We start from the raw sequence: 15,175 nt of genomic DNA on the forward strand, positions 1-15,175 counted from the left end.
GTTAAATCATGCCAAGATCATGCTAAGAACTCTATAAAAACTCCATAGTAACCATCTGTGACAACTACCAGCCACCTAGTAACACCATATCAACCACCCTGAATACCTTAGCAACCGCCTAGCAACACCTAGCAACCACCCATAACACCCTAGCAACCACCTAGCAACCACCCAAAAGACCCTGGCAACCACCTAGCAACCACCCAAAATATCCTAGCAACCACCCAAAACACCCTAGCAACCGCCTAGCAACCACCAAAAATATCCTAGCAACCACCCAAAATACCCTAGCAACCGCCTAGCAACCACCCAAAAGACCCTAGCAACCACCGAAAATATCCTAGCAACCACCCAAAAGACCCTAGCAACTACCCAAAACACCCTAGCAACCGCCTAGCAACCACCCAAAAGACCCTAGCAACCACCCAAAACATCCTAGCAACCACCCAAAACACCCTAGCAACCGCCTAGCAACCACCCAAAAGACCCTAGCAACCACCTAAAATATCCTAGCAACCACCCAAAAGACCCTAGCAACCGCCTAGCAACCACCCAAAAGACCCTAGCAACCACCTAAAATATCTTAGCAACCAACCTAGCAACCACCCAAAAGACACTAGCAACCACCCAAAATATCCTAGCAACCGCCTAGCAACCACCCAAAAGACCCTAGCAACCATCAGAAATATCCTAGCAACCGCCTAGCAACCACCCAAAACAGCCTAGCAACCACCCAGAAAACCCTAGCAACTGCCTAGCAACCACCCAGGACACCCTAGCAACCACCTAGCAACCACCCAGAACACCCTAGCAACCGCCCAAAATACCCTAGCAACACCATAGCAACCACCCATAACATCCTAGCAACCGCCTAGCAAAAAACGTTCTGCTCCAAACTTTCTCAAGCCAACTTAAAGTTTGTCTCGACGAACTTTCGCATCTAGTTAAGTTGGCTTGAGAAAGCCAACATATTGAAATCCTATTTAAACTTATTATTATTACTCTTCTTACCAAAAAATTACACTCAATCTCCTCCTAGAGCTTTAACTCTACATACTCCAAACTCGGCTCAGACCTTCAAACTGTTCTGACTCGAGTTGCTTTATCTTTTCAGACTGATCGGACTTACGGTTTTCCTACAAATGACGATCAAAACTCGGAAAAACTCCCATTGACTTACATTGGGGAGTTCTAAAAAATTCAAATCCAGATTCAAACTCACCAACCGACAAAAATTCAAATCTAAACACCTTGAAGACTAAACCAAACTGCCGTTCTATATATATTAGCCAATGAAACTCATTTAAACTAATAAACTCTAATCTCATACATTTATAAACTAATTAACTTAAATTTAATAACTAATTAACTAATAAACTCATGAATTCATAGACTTATGAACTCTTAAACTCATAAATTAATAAACTCTGAACTCTAAACTCATTTAAACTTATAAACTCTAAACTCAAAAACTCGTACACATATAAACTCTAAACTCATAAACTCTGAGTGTGTGTGTGTGTGTGTGTGTCTGAGTGAGTGTGTGAGCGAGGTAGTCTGAGTGAGTGTGTGTGTGTGTGTGTGTGTGTGTGTGTGTGTTTGTGTGTATCTATCTAACTTATTTATATATCTATCATAAACTTCAAACTACTTTAAACTACTTTAAACTTCAAACCACTTTAAACTTCTTAAGTTTAATGCTTCCAGCTCCCAAGCAACTCCATAGCAACCAAACTTGAGTACCCTAGCAACCGTTTTGCAAGACCTATATCTCTGTATCAGAACATCGTATAGAGATGAGGTTTGGCTCTTTTGACTCATGCTAGCAAACAGCACTTCCAACATGCTACATATGCTAGCAGTGAATAGTTACATGCTAATAGCGATTAGTTAACCCTCTACCGCACGCATTATGCTAGACCTATATAAAAAAATATTTGACTCTTTTTCTTTTCTTAGAATGGCTTAACTTGAAGTGCTGTAGAATTAAAAAAAAAAAAAAATATTATTCTAAGGTACTTTATGATATGTTGCCATACGGCAACAACATACAATAGTGGAAATGACTTAGAATAAGTGTAAATTTACTTATAGTTAATATTTTTGTTGTTTGTGTTGATTCAATTTGTGCTATAATAAGCTTTAACACAGTACTTATAAACAACACCTTATACATACTTTCCAACAAATGATTCTTCCAACTGATTCTATTTATTCCATTCTTTTTAACTGAATAATGCTTTATATTCTTTGAATTTCATAAATTTTTTTATTAATATTATTAAATTGCAAATGTATACAGTTAATATCAAATATAATACTGTTCATCATGTATCTTACAACATTGACATAAAACCATTTACATAAAAACATTGCAGTTCATGGAAATTCAACATTACCCAATCTTATGAGAGAAAGACTGAACATGACCCCCATCCCATAATCCTTGAAACTTCACCTTTTTTCTGTATGAAGCTTCACGAAGCAGTTTTTTTCAGAGGTGAGGCACAGGTACACCTCACATTTGGTGCACTTCACCCTAACAATACCCTTACAGCCAGGATACTTGCACCTGCCTTTTTGAGACACCATGGTAGGCCAGTGGTTGGTCTGGTCCAGTCGTACTGGCTGTGGTGGCAGTGGGCAGGCAGGTCTCCGATGTTTTTTCCCATCCAAAGCTGATTCAGTGCTCTGTGAGGGCCTACCTTTGCGCTTCAGCCCTCCCTTGTTTTCTTTGCAAAGGCAGTGAGCAATGTCAATTTTAAAGTCAAGCAGACTCAGTTGTGCATTTTGTGTGAGCCCCACATCCTTACAGTCTCTGCGGTAGAGCAGCCAGCTTTCCACCGTGGTCAAGTCCAACATATGAAACACAATGCGGTGGTACCACTTCTTTGAGCGGATTTTGGTGCGGTAAAGAGCAATGAGAGAATCCATGAGATCCACCCCACCCATGCTTTCGTTGTAGAGTTGAATGATGTTTGGACGCGTCACTGTAATGACCTCCTTCCTCTTCTTGTCCCACCGCTCCACATTTGAGGTTGGAGTGGCTGCTGCAAATGTGCTCAGGAGGGTAACTGGGCGGTTGTCGAACCATTTCACTGCTGTTAGTGCTGTACCGTCATGTGTGGTCTCTTTTTCTTCATATGTTCCACGTCTGTAGGTCTTCATAACCTTGTCCTCTGTGAAGGTGCATCCAGCCAGACGATTTTGTCTTACAGTTCCCACACTGTGGATCCCTACTTTCTCAAGCTGCAACTGAAGATCAACACCACAAAACCAGTTGTCATAAAACATTTTGTGGGACATATACTGCACCACAATCGAGGCCAACTTCAAAACAATATTTCCGCTGGCACCAATGTCTGGAAAACCCTCCGCTGAAGTGATTGGACCAGTGTAGAAATCAAAATTGTAGGCGATGCCATTCCGATCACACAGCACAAAGATCTTGTAGCCCCAACGCTTCGGCTTCATTGGAATGTACTGCTTCAGCTGGCTTTTACCTTTGAATGGTACAATCTGCTCATCAACACATAGGTGCTCATCCATTGGGATGTGATTAAAACTCTCCTGTAAAGCTGTTAGGAGTGGCCTCACTTTGAACAGCTTGTCATAGCCAGGCTGTCCAGCAGGCACCTGTTCGTCATTGTTGGCAAAGTGTAGAAAGCGTTTGATAGCCTCCCATCTTTTCATTGACATTGTGTCAGCCACACAATCCACTCTTGTCTTTGTGCCCCAAAACATTCGGGTATGTGGCAGGCCATGTACAGACATGTGAAGGCATATCCCCATGAACTGCTCTATCTCCTCAAAAGTGACATTCAAGGGCGTGGTTGGGTCACACTGGATGGCATAGAGATTGCTCTGGAACACCATATTTTCAATTGTGTTTCTGCTCAGAAGACCCCTGAAGTATGCAATGGGCTCCTTAACATGGTCAGCATGAGGGAGGCTGCCCTTCCATCCTGGAACGGCAGCAGTGCTCCTCTTTTTCCTCCATTTCAGGTTCTTCGTCTTTTGGAATGGTGGGCACAGGGCAGCTCTAACCTCTTCTTGATCTAATGAAACATAAGCAAACATGCATTAATGTTATGTGAAAAACATGTAGGAAGCTACGGATGATTCGATTTCTGGACCTATTCTTTAACCTGACCCATAACTCTGTCTCTTTGTCACTTTCTGCACAAGTACAAACCTACACACGCACACACACACATGTCTGGTTCACTACACTAAACTGTATATTCTCTCCTCTTACACTAACCCTAGCCCTAAACCTACCCATCACTCTCACACACACACACACACGTCTGGTTCACTATCTTTGTGGGGACTCTCCATAGATGTAATGGTTTGTATACACTACAAACTGTATATTACCCATCACACAAAACTTTCTGCATTTTTACATTTTCAAAAAAAACTCATCCTGTATGATTTATAAGCTTGTTTCCTCAATTTAGGTCTCCACGGTGACACGAGTCCCCATGAGTCTGTGTGCATTCAGGTTGAAGTCCCCCACCAGGATAGAAAAAACATGAACACACACACACACACACACACAGTTCTCTATAACAATAGATAGCATTTATGTACCTCTCTCTTCGGTTGCTGGCACAATTCCCTCTTCAGTTTCAAACTGCAGCTCTTCATCTGCTGAAAGGATTAAAAAGTATTCAAAACAATACAGTGTTTGTGTTGACAGACAATATACAGTAGGTCCAATACATATTATAATTAATAAAAAACAAGTCTAACGTATCCAGATGCATCAGAATAATCTACCTAACACTGTTTGCTAGACTAATACCTGTCTTGTCTGCTTCTGAGCTAACTTACCTGAACTGTCTCCATCACTGCTCCCATCTACTGTCCAATCCACATCATCCTCATGGTCACTAAATCCTATCTCATCCTCACTTTCATCTGCAGGAAGAGCCAGTTCTGCCCTTCTCTTCTTTACCTTGCCATAGAATATGGCAGTGCTCACTGATATATCTGTATTCATACTGTATCTAATCAAAAGTAAAAATGCCATTTAAATTAGATTTTTTTTTCCATAATACAAATGCCTAGGCAGTCCTTAACATATGACTAATAAACATTATATCACTGGCATTAATATTGTTATTGTTACAGCTTAACAGATTGCAGCTGACCTTTCTGGCTAGCTAAACTATTGCAATAATGTCATTCCACTATTGCACAGTGTTGCCGCTTGGCAACATAGACATTTGATCGATTTACCAAAAACTAATTTCATAAAAACTTTTTTGAGTGGTGAATATGTCATCATAACTTACCTGAGGTGAAGTTTCCGTTTTTTGTGTGTTTGTGATATGGGCTGGTCCTTGTTTCTGAATGACGTTTAAATTTGCTTTCAGAAACTACCGACAAGAGACGCAGTCTGTCAGAAATCGCGCCAGAAAAAAAACCTGCATGTCATGTGACTTAACCAAAGCACATCATTGGCTAAACTAAGGTCTTCTCATTCCAACAAAAAACACGAGAATGTTTTCTTAAAGAGACCGTGGCAAGGAAATGAACAGAAAGAGTATGTTGCCATATGGCAACACCATGCGGTAGAGGGTTAAGTGTTAAATCATGCCAAGATCATGCTAAGAACTCTATAAAAACTCCATAGTAACCATCTGTGACAACTACCAACCACCTATAGTAACACCATATCAACCGCCCTGAATACCATAGCAACCCCCCAGAACACCCTAGCAACCGCCTAGCAACCACCCAAAAGACCCTAGCAACCACCCAGAACACCGTAGCAACCACCCAAAAGACCCTAGCAACCACCCAAAAGACCCTAGCAACCACCTAGCAACCACCCAAAAGACCCTAGCAACCACCCAAAACACCCTAGCAACCGCCTAGCAACCACCTAAAAGACCCTAGCAACCACCAGAAATATCCTATCAACCGCCTAGCAACCACCCAAAAGACCCTAGCAACCACCAGAAATATCCTAGCAACCGCCTAGCAACCACCCAGAATATCCTAGCAACCACCCAAAACAGCCTAGCAACCACCCAGAACACCCTAGCAACCACCCAAAAGACCCTAGCAACCACCCAAAAGACCCTAGCAACCACCCAAAAGACCCTAGCAACCGCCTAGCAACCACCCAAAACACCCTAGCAACACCATAGCAACCACCCAGAACACCCTAGCAACTGCCTAGCAACCACCCAGAACACCCTAGCAACCACCCAAAATACCCTAGCAACTGCCTAGCAACCACCTAAAAGACCCTAGCAACCACCGAAAATACCCTAGCAACTGCCTAGCAACCACCCAAAAGACCATAGCAACCACCCAAAATACCCTAGCAACCGCCTAGCAACCACCCAAAAGACCCTAGCAACCACCCAAAATATCCTAGCAACCGCCTAGCAACCACCCAGAATACCCTAGCAACCACCCAAAACAGCCTAGCAACCACCCAAAATATCCTAGCAACCGCCTAGCAACCACCCAGAACACCCTAGCAACCGCCCAAAAGACCCTAGCAACCACCCAAAATATCCTAGCAACCGCCTAGCAACCACCCAGAACACCCTAGCAACCACCTAAAATACCCTAGCAACCGCCTAGCAACCACCCAGAACACCATAGTAACCACCCAAAATACCCTAGCAACCACCCAAAACATCCTAGTAACCACTCATAACACCCTAGCAACCACCCAGGACACCCTAGCAACCGCCCAAAATACCCTAGCAACACCATAGCAACCACCCATAACATCCTAGCAACCACCTAGCAAAAAAGATTCTGCTCCAAACTTTCTCAAGCCAACTTAAAGTTTGTCTCGACGAACTTTCGCATCTAGTTATTATTATTCTTCTTACCAAAAAATTACACTCAATCTCCTCCTAGAGCTTTAACTCTACATACTCCAAACTCGGCTCAGACCTTCAAACTGTTCTGACTCGAGTTGCTTTATCTTTTCAGACTGATCGGACTTACGGTTTTCCTACAAATGACGATCAAAACTCGGAAAAACTCCCATTGACTTACATTGGGGAGTTCTAAAAAATTCAAATCCAGATTCAAACTCGCCAACCGACAAAAATTCAAATCTAAATACCTTGAAGACTAAACCAAACTGCCGTTCTATATATATTAGCTAATGAAACTCATTTAAACTAATAAACTCTAATCTCATACATTTATAAACTAATTAACTTAAATTTAATAACTAATTAACTAATAAACTCATGAATTCATAGACTTATGAACTCTTAAACTCATAAATTAATAAACTCTGAACTCTAAACTCATTTAAACTTATAAACTCTAAACTCAAAAACTCATACACTTATAAACTCATCAGTTTATTCACTTATAAACTCTAAACTCATAAACTCTGAGTGTGTGTGTGTGTGTCTGAGTGAGTGTGTGAGCGAGGTAGTCTGTGAGTGTGTGTGTGTGTGTGTGTGTGTGTGTGTGTATCTATCTAACTTATTTATCTATCTATCTCTCTGTCATAAACTTCAAACTACTTTAAACTTTAAACCAATTTAAACTTCTTAAGTTTAAAGCTCCCAGCTCCCAAGCAACTCCATAGCAACCAAACTTGAGTACCCTAGCAACCGTTTTGCAAGACCTATATCTCTGTATCAGAACATCGTATAGAGATGAGGTTTGGCTCTTTTGACTCATGCTAGCAAACAGCACTTCCAACATGCTACATATGCTAGCAGTGAATAGCTACATGCTAATAGCGATTAGTTAAGTGTTAAATCATGCCAAGATCATGCTAAGAACTCTATAAAAACTCCATAGTAACCATCTGTGACAACTACCAACCACCTAGTAACACCATATCAACCGCCCTGAATACCATAGCAACCCCCCAGAACACCCTAGCAACCGCCTAGCAACCACCCAAAAGACCCTAGCAACCACCCAGAACACCGTAGCAACCACCCAAAAGACCCTAGCAACCGACTAGCAACCACCCAAAAGACCCTAGCAACCACCCAAAATATCCTAGCAACCACCCAGAACACCCTAGCAACCACCTAGCAACCGCCTAGCAACCACACAAAAGACCCTAGCAACCGCCTAGCAACCACCCAAAACACCCTAGCAACCACCCAAAATACCCTAGCAACCGCCTAGCAACACCATAGCGACCACCCATAACATCCTAACAACCGCCTAGCAAAAAACTTTCCGGTCCAAACTTTCTCAAGCCAACTTAAAGTTTGTCTCGACGAACTTTCGCATCTAGTTAAGTTGGCTTGAGAGAGCCAACTTACTGAAATCCTATTTAAACATAGTATTATTATTCTTCTGAGACAAAAAAAAACTAAATGGATCTCCTCCTAGAGCTTTAACTCTACATACTCCAAATTCGGCTCAGACACTCAAACTGATCTGACTCGAGTTGCTATATCTTTTCAGACTGATCGGACTTACGGTTTTCCTAAAAATGATGATCAAAACTCGAAAAAACTCATTCAAAAACTCCATTGACTTGCATTGGGGAGTTCTAAAAAATTCAAATCCAGATGCAAACTGACCAACCGACGAAAATTCAAATCTAAACACCTTGAAGACTAAACCAAACTGCCGTTCTATATACTATATGAGCCATTGAGACTCAATTAAACTAATAAACTCATCTATCTATCTACTTCAAACTATTTTAAACTTTACACTACTTTAAACTTCAAACTAAATTAAACGTCAAACTAATATACACTTTAAACTACTTTAAACTTCAAACTTAAGCTTTAACTCATTTAAACTTATAAACTCTAAACTCATTTAAACTTATAAACTCAAAACTCATTTAAACTTACAAACTAAACTCAAAAACTTGTACACTTATAAACTCTAAACTCATAAACTCTGAGTGTGTGTGTGTGTGTGTGTGTGTGTGTGTGTGTGTGTGTGTGTGTGTGTGTGTGTGTGTGTGTGTAAACTCTAAACTCATTTAAACAAGCTCTAAACTCATTTAAACTTATAAACTCAAAACTCAAAAACTCGTAATCTACTTTAAACTTCAAACCACTTTAAACTTCTTAAGTTTAAAGTTCCCAGCTCCCAAACAACTCCATAGCAACCAAACTCGAGTAACCTAGCAACCGTTTTGTAAGACCTATATCTCTGTATCAGAACATCGTATAGAGATGAGGTTTGGCTCTTTTGACTCATGCTAGCAAACATCACTTCCAACATACTACACATGCTAGCAGTGAATAGCTACATGCTAATAGTGATTAGTTAAGTGTTAAATCATGCCAAGATCATGCTAAGAACTCTATAAAAACTCCATAGTAACCATCTGTGACAACTACCAGCTACCTAGTAACACCATATCAACCACCCTGAATACCTTAGCAACCGCCTAGCAACACCTAGCAACCACCCATAACACCCTAGCAACCACCTAGCAACCACCCAAAAGACCCTGGCAACCACCTAGCAACCACCCAAAATATCCTAGCAACCACCCAAAACACCCTAGCAACCGCCTAGCAACCACCAAAAATATCCTAGCAACCACCCAAAATACCCTAGCAACCGCCTAGCAACCACCCAAAAGACCCTAGCAACCACCGAAAATATCCTAGCAACCACCCAAAAGACCCTAGCAACTACCCAAAACACCCTAGCAACCGCCTAGCAACCACCCAAAAGACCCTAGCAACCACCCAAAACATCCTAGCAACCACCCAAAACACCCTAGCAACCGCCTAGCAACCACCCAAAAGACCCTAGCAACCACCTAAAATATCCTAGCAACCACCCAAAAGACCCTAGCAACCGCCTAGCAACCACCCAAAAGACCCTAGCAACCACCTAAAATATCTTAGCAACCAACCTAGCAACCACCCAAAAGACACTAGCAACCACCCAAAATATCCTAGCAACCGCCTAGCAACCACCCAAAAGACCCTAGCAACCATCAGAAATATCCTAGCAACCGCCTAGCAACCACCCAAAACAGCCTAGCAACCACCCAGAAAACCCTAGCAACTGCCTAGCAACCACCCAGGACACCCTAGCAACCACCTAGCAACCACCCAGAACACCCTAGCAACCGCCCAAAATACCCTAGCAACACCATAGCAACCACCCATAACATCCTAGCAACCGCCTAGCAAAAAACGTTCTGCTCCAAACTTTCTCAAGCCAACTTAAAGTTTGTCTTGACGAACTTTCGCATCTAGTTAAGTTGGCTTGAGAAAGCCAACATATTGAAATCCTATTTAAACTTATTATTATTACTCTTCTTACCAAAAAATTACACTCAATCTCCTCCTAGAGCTTTAACTCTACATACTCCAAACTCGGCTCAGACCTTCAAACTGTTCTGACTCGAGTTGCTTTATCTTTTCAGACTGATCGGACTTACGGTTTTCCTACAAATGACGATCAAAACTCGGAAAAACTCCCATTGACTTACATTGGGGAGTTCTAAAAAATTAAAATCCAGATTCAAACTCACCAACCGACAAAAATTCAAATCTAAACACCTTGAAGACTAAACCAAACTGCCGTTCTATATATATTAGCCAATGAAACTCATTTAAACTAATAAACTCTAATCTCATACATTTATAAACTAATTAACTTAAATTTAATAACTAATTAACTAATAAACTCATGAATTCATAGACTTATGAACTCTTAAACTCATAAATTAATAAACTCTGAACTCTAAACTCATTTAAACTTATAAACTCTAAACTCAAAAACTCGTACACTTATAAACTCTAAACTCATAAACTCTGAGTGTGTGTGTGTCTGACTGAGTGTGTGAGCGAGGTAGTCTGAGTGTGTGTGTGTGTGTGTGTGTGTGTGTGTGTGTGTGTTTGTTTGTGTGTATCTATCTAACATATTTATATATCTATCATAAACTTCAAACTACTTTAAACTACTTTAAACTTCAAACCACTTTAAACTTCTAATGCTGCGTTCACACCAAACGCGAATCTGCGTCAAAATTCGCGCCTGCCGCGTCTAGTTATACGCGTGACCACTTTGTGTGCATTCGCGCGTCAAGAGCGAAATAAGTTTGAAGCGAAATTTACGCGCGTCACGCGCGTCAGAGGCGAAAGTTTCAAAAGTTTCGAACCCCGTTGGCGGCCATCTTTTTACAAGATGTCTGTTATTGATCGGTCATTTATCGAGAGAGTCGCCGCTCTGTATTTGCTCTGGAGAGCAGAACAGCGGCGTAGGGATCATCGTCGCCGTATTTGGGTCCATCAGACCCTTCGGAGGCGAACCCAGTTCGGCGAGTTTCATCATTTGCTCCAGGAGCTGCGCCTGGATGACGGCCGCTTTCAGCGGTACTTCCGCCTGTCCCGCGCCCAGTTCGATGACCTGCTGTCCCGCATCGGAGCGAGGATCACCCTCCAAGACACCAACTACAGGCGCTCTATCCCGGCTGCGGAGCGCCTGTCCATCTGTCTTCGGTTAGTAAATGTATATGATATTTTACAATATATTCAATATGCTATCAATGTTTTTTTTTTTTAACTGTGGGACAGATACCACTGTTGGCGCTCTTTCTAGTGATACTGAGTTAACTGCTATAACCTAGACATTAACCTAGAAATTATTCTCTTGGCAGACGTGATAACGTTACTATCATGTTTCTCTGTAAATACAGTGATCTTTCTAGTGATACCGAGTTAACTGCTATAACCTAGACATTAACCTAGAAATTATTCTCTTGGCAGACGTGATACTGTCATGTTTCTCTGTATAAACACAGTGATCTTTCTAGTGATACCGAGTTAACTGCTATAACCTAGACATTAACCTAGAAATTATTCTCTTGGCAGACTGATACTGTCATGTTTCTCTTTATAAATACAGTGATCTTTCTAGTTGTACTGAGTTAACTGCCATAAGATTAACCTAGAAATTAAATATCTCTATCTGTAAGCAAAATGTAGTGCTTGATTATTGGCATTTTAATATACCATAAACCATTTACTAGTATACCTGTTGATTGTATAGTTGAATATGTAACTACAAGTGTACTTGTAATAATATTTATAAAAATGTTTTCTAGGTTTCTTGCCACAGGGGACTCATTCAGAACGATAGCGTCCAGCTACCGGGTTGGTGTCTCCACTGTGTGCCAGATCGTCGCCCTGGTAGTGACTGCCATCTGGGACTGCCTTGTGGAGGACTACATGGCTGTGCCCACCACCGAAGACTGGAGGTCCATCGCAGAGGGATTTCAGGAGCGGTGGAACTTCCCTCTGTGCGTTGGAGCAGTGGATGGGAAGCATGTGGTGCTGAAGGCACCCCCAAACTCAGGATCCCAGTTCCACAACTACAAGGGAACGTTCTCCATCGTTCTGCTTGCAGTTGTGGATGCGAAGTATCGCTTCCGGGTGATTGATGTTGGGGGGTACGGCAGGACCAGTGATGGTGGGATTCTGGCGAACTCCACCTTTGGACAGGCTCTCCAGGCTGGCACTCTTCATCTGCCTCCTGACCGTCCTCTATCTGGTGCTGAAGACAGAGGACCCCAGCCCCATGTCTTTGTGGCTGATGAGGCGTTCCCGCTGCGGAGGAACCTCATGCGGCCCTTCCCTGGACGCACGCTTCCTCCAGAGAGGCGTGTCTTCAATTACCGTCTCTCCAGAGCCAGGCTGGTGGTGGAGAACGCCTTTGGCATCCTCTCCTCACAGTGGAGGATGTACCGGCGGCTCATCGAGGTCCACCCTGAAGTTGCGGAGAAGTGTGTGAAGGCGACGTGTGTTCTCCACAATTTCATGAGGTGTTCGGAGGGGAGAGAGGCACCTGCTGTGAGGGGCGCGGGACAAGCTGAAGAGGAGCCACTGCCAGGTCTGGGTCGGGTTGCAGCAAACAACTCCTCCAGAGAGGCAGTCCGAGTGAGGGACGTCTTCATGGAACACTTCTCGGCGGAGGGAGCAGTACCATGGCAGCCGACGGAGTAGTGTTTGAAGTCCTCCTCACGACTTCCCCACAACGGCTCTTTTAAGAGCCACCCACAAACCTATAAAGAGCATGACTATCTTAAAATAGTTTTACCTCCATTATTTATATATATATATATATACACACACACACACACATATATATATATATATATATATATATATATATATATATAAAATTTTATTTTTTTTAATTAAATGCAATATGTTGATTGTTGGTTTGTATGTTGTTTTGTTCTGCCTCCTCTCTGTTTGCAGGTCATGTCTGGTCTATCTGTCTGCTCGACTCCTGCTGGCCCAGTTCCAGGCTGTCAGGTCCACCACAACATGCACATTTAATAATTTTAGACCCTGAGTCATTAACTTTTTCAAATGGTAGGTTTTCCACGTTAGTTTATAAGGTAAAGTGATAAAAACATACATTTTTAGTAGGCCTATTATTAATATAACATGATAAACAATCCCATATTTGTTGTTCATCTAATTCAGAAATGTATGACTGCAAGTGTTCAGTGTCACATTCATAGTTAACAATGTCATTCCTCCTTTGTTCAGGTTATTACTGTAAAATCTGTTATTTATTTTTGTTTTGATGATAAATGGAGCCAACCTCCAAAAGTATTTAACCTGTCCTGTGATTTCTTTGTTTTCCTCACACAACACTGTTCACACACTAAAGTATACACACTATTATAGTTATTATTGTTCTGTTATTATAGTGTAGTAGACACACTACACTATAATACTATTTCATATAATTAAGATTTAGATATGGAATAAATAGCATTCAATACAAAATGAATATGTGTCATATATGTGATAAAACACTTGCTTTGTTGTGCATTAGAACCACACTAGGCATTTAGTCATATTTCAAAATAATTTATTCAGGCCAAACATAAAATAATTTGATTATAAATTTAAAATGACAAAATAAACTTTAAAAAATACAATATTGTACAAACTATTTACATACAGAGACAGAAATAAAAAGGACCTCGCTTGGAAGATGCAAGAGTGGAAAAGCCTCAGGGAACAAAGGAGAAGAGGAAGGAGGGCATTCTGCGTTTCCTGCAGAGCCTGCTGCCTCATTTAAAAAAAAATTTAAAGCCTACTATGGGCTGTGGGGGTCTAATTGTTCCAAATTTAACACAACGGTGCTGTTTTCCATTGCCAATTTATACATTTTAAATTTGACAATTTCTTTTGTTTGAGGCGGCATGCTCTGCAGAAAAGGCAGAAGGCTGAGGAGGAAGTGTTCATCCGCAGACAGCGGTGGTGGCGGTGGTGGTGGCGGTGGTGGAGGTGGAGCTGGAGCTGGAGGACACCTCAGGAGCTCGAGCAGCGTCTGCTCCACCTCCGACGTACCGTCACGGGGCCGCCGGGTGCCTCTCCTCCTCTGTTGGCCTGTGAAATCAAAAATACAACACACAGTGCAATGAGAAGACAGAAAGATGATAATTGAAATAACAAAATTGTCTAGATATTGGGAGAATAATATCTGTGCCTGTGTGAGTGACATAGCCAGTGCTTAAATACAAGTGTGAAATTATTTTGAACTTGCTTTAACATATTTTACATAAAGACATATAAACATCAGGAACATAAACATGCAAATGAACAGTAATTTAAAAGTATGTATGCAGATGATTGGTGGCATACATTGCAATAGAATTTAGTCTGCATTTACAAATACAATGATTATTAGTGAATGTTAAAGCTATGAGTGGATACTGTACTGATGTTTTCTGCACGTAACATGTTCACACACCTGTGGGTGCAGCAGCAGGGGGCGAAGCACCAGGGACTGGGGAGACAGGAGAAGCGGCAGGGGATCTTGGATCAGCCTCTTCATTATCAGTAGGCTCTGTCAAGACAATATTAAATGTTACTAGTCATAGAGAAATTACATTATACTATTCATCTGTAAACAATGACAGCATATGCCTTGTAAATTGGCTTAATTGGAAAACTCACCTATTTCCGTATCCCCTGCCTCCGCCTCTCCCTCTCCCTGGTCCCTGGGGTGGTTGTACTCCATGACCTGGGCCTCGACCCCCCCCATGTTACTGGTGGTCTCCCTTGGGGTGACGAAGGGGTCGAGGAATCCCAGGATCTGTGAGTACTTCCACTTCTTCACCGACCCTGCTGCTGACCCACTCCTCTTATTATCCATCTCCTTCCTCTTCTCCTTCAGGTATGTGTCCCTGAGGCTCTTCCAT

The 15,175-nt window shown here is 41.9% G+C and overlaps 2 protein-coding genes across 2 annotated transcripts; one reads left to right on the plus strand and one right to left on the minus strand.

Moving 5' to 3' along the window:
• Nucleotides 1-2,264: 2,264 nt before the first annotated feature.
• Nucleotides 2,265-5,544, minus strand: LOC311286774 (piggyBac transposable element-derived protein 3-like). Its single transcript, XM_084403047.1, has 2 exons — nucleotides 4,597-5,544; nucleotides 2,265-4,058 (listed from the first exon to the last, which is right to left on the minus strand). Exon 2 carries the CDS (start codon nucleotides 3,874-3,876, stop codon nucleotides 2,455-2,457), a length of 1,422 nt encoding a protein of 473 aa, XP_084259173.1. The 5' UTR covers nucleotides 3,877-4,058; nucleotides 4,597-5,544; the 3' UTR covers nucleotides 2,265-2,454.
• A 5,404-nt stretch (nucleotides 5,545-10,948) lies between these two features.
• Nucleotides 10,949-13,045, plus strand: LOC311286005 (uncharacterized protein). Its single transcript, XM_084401976.1, has 2 exons — nucleotides 10,949-11,450; nucleotides 12,056-13,045. Exons 1-2 carry the CDS (start codon nucleotides 11,137-11,139, stop codon nucleotides 12,951-12,953), a joined length of 1,212 nt encoding a protein of 403 aa, XP_084258102.1. The 5' UTR covers nucleotides 10,949-11,136; the 3' UTR covers nucleotides 12,954-13,045.
• Nucleotides 13,046-15,175: the final 2,130 nt, after the last annotated feature.

This window comes from Rutilus rutilus (genome assembly GCF_951802725.1).
Source record: "Rutilus rutilus genome assembly, chromosome: 2".
NCBI classification, from domain to species: Eukaryota; Metazoa; Chordata; class Actinopteri; order Cypriniformes; family Leuciscidae; genus Rutilus; species Rutilus rutilus.

Excerpts from the sequence above, each read along its gene's own strand:
- LOC311286005 (XM_084401976.1), top strand. The coding sequence starts at position 11,137 with ATGTCTGTTATTGATCGGTCATTTATCGAGAGAGTCGCCGCTCTGTAT. Across the intron at positions 11,451-12,055 it reads CGCCTGTCCATCTGTCTTCG|GTTTCTTGCCACAGGGGACT; the intron begins GTTAGTAAATGT and ends AATGTTTTCTAG.
- LOC311286774 (XM_084403047.1), bottom strand. The coding sequence starts at position 3,876 with ATGGTGTTCCAGAGCAATCTCTATGCCATCCAGTGTGACCCAACCACG.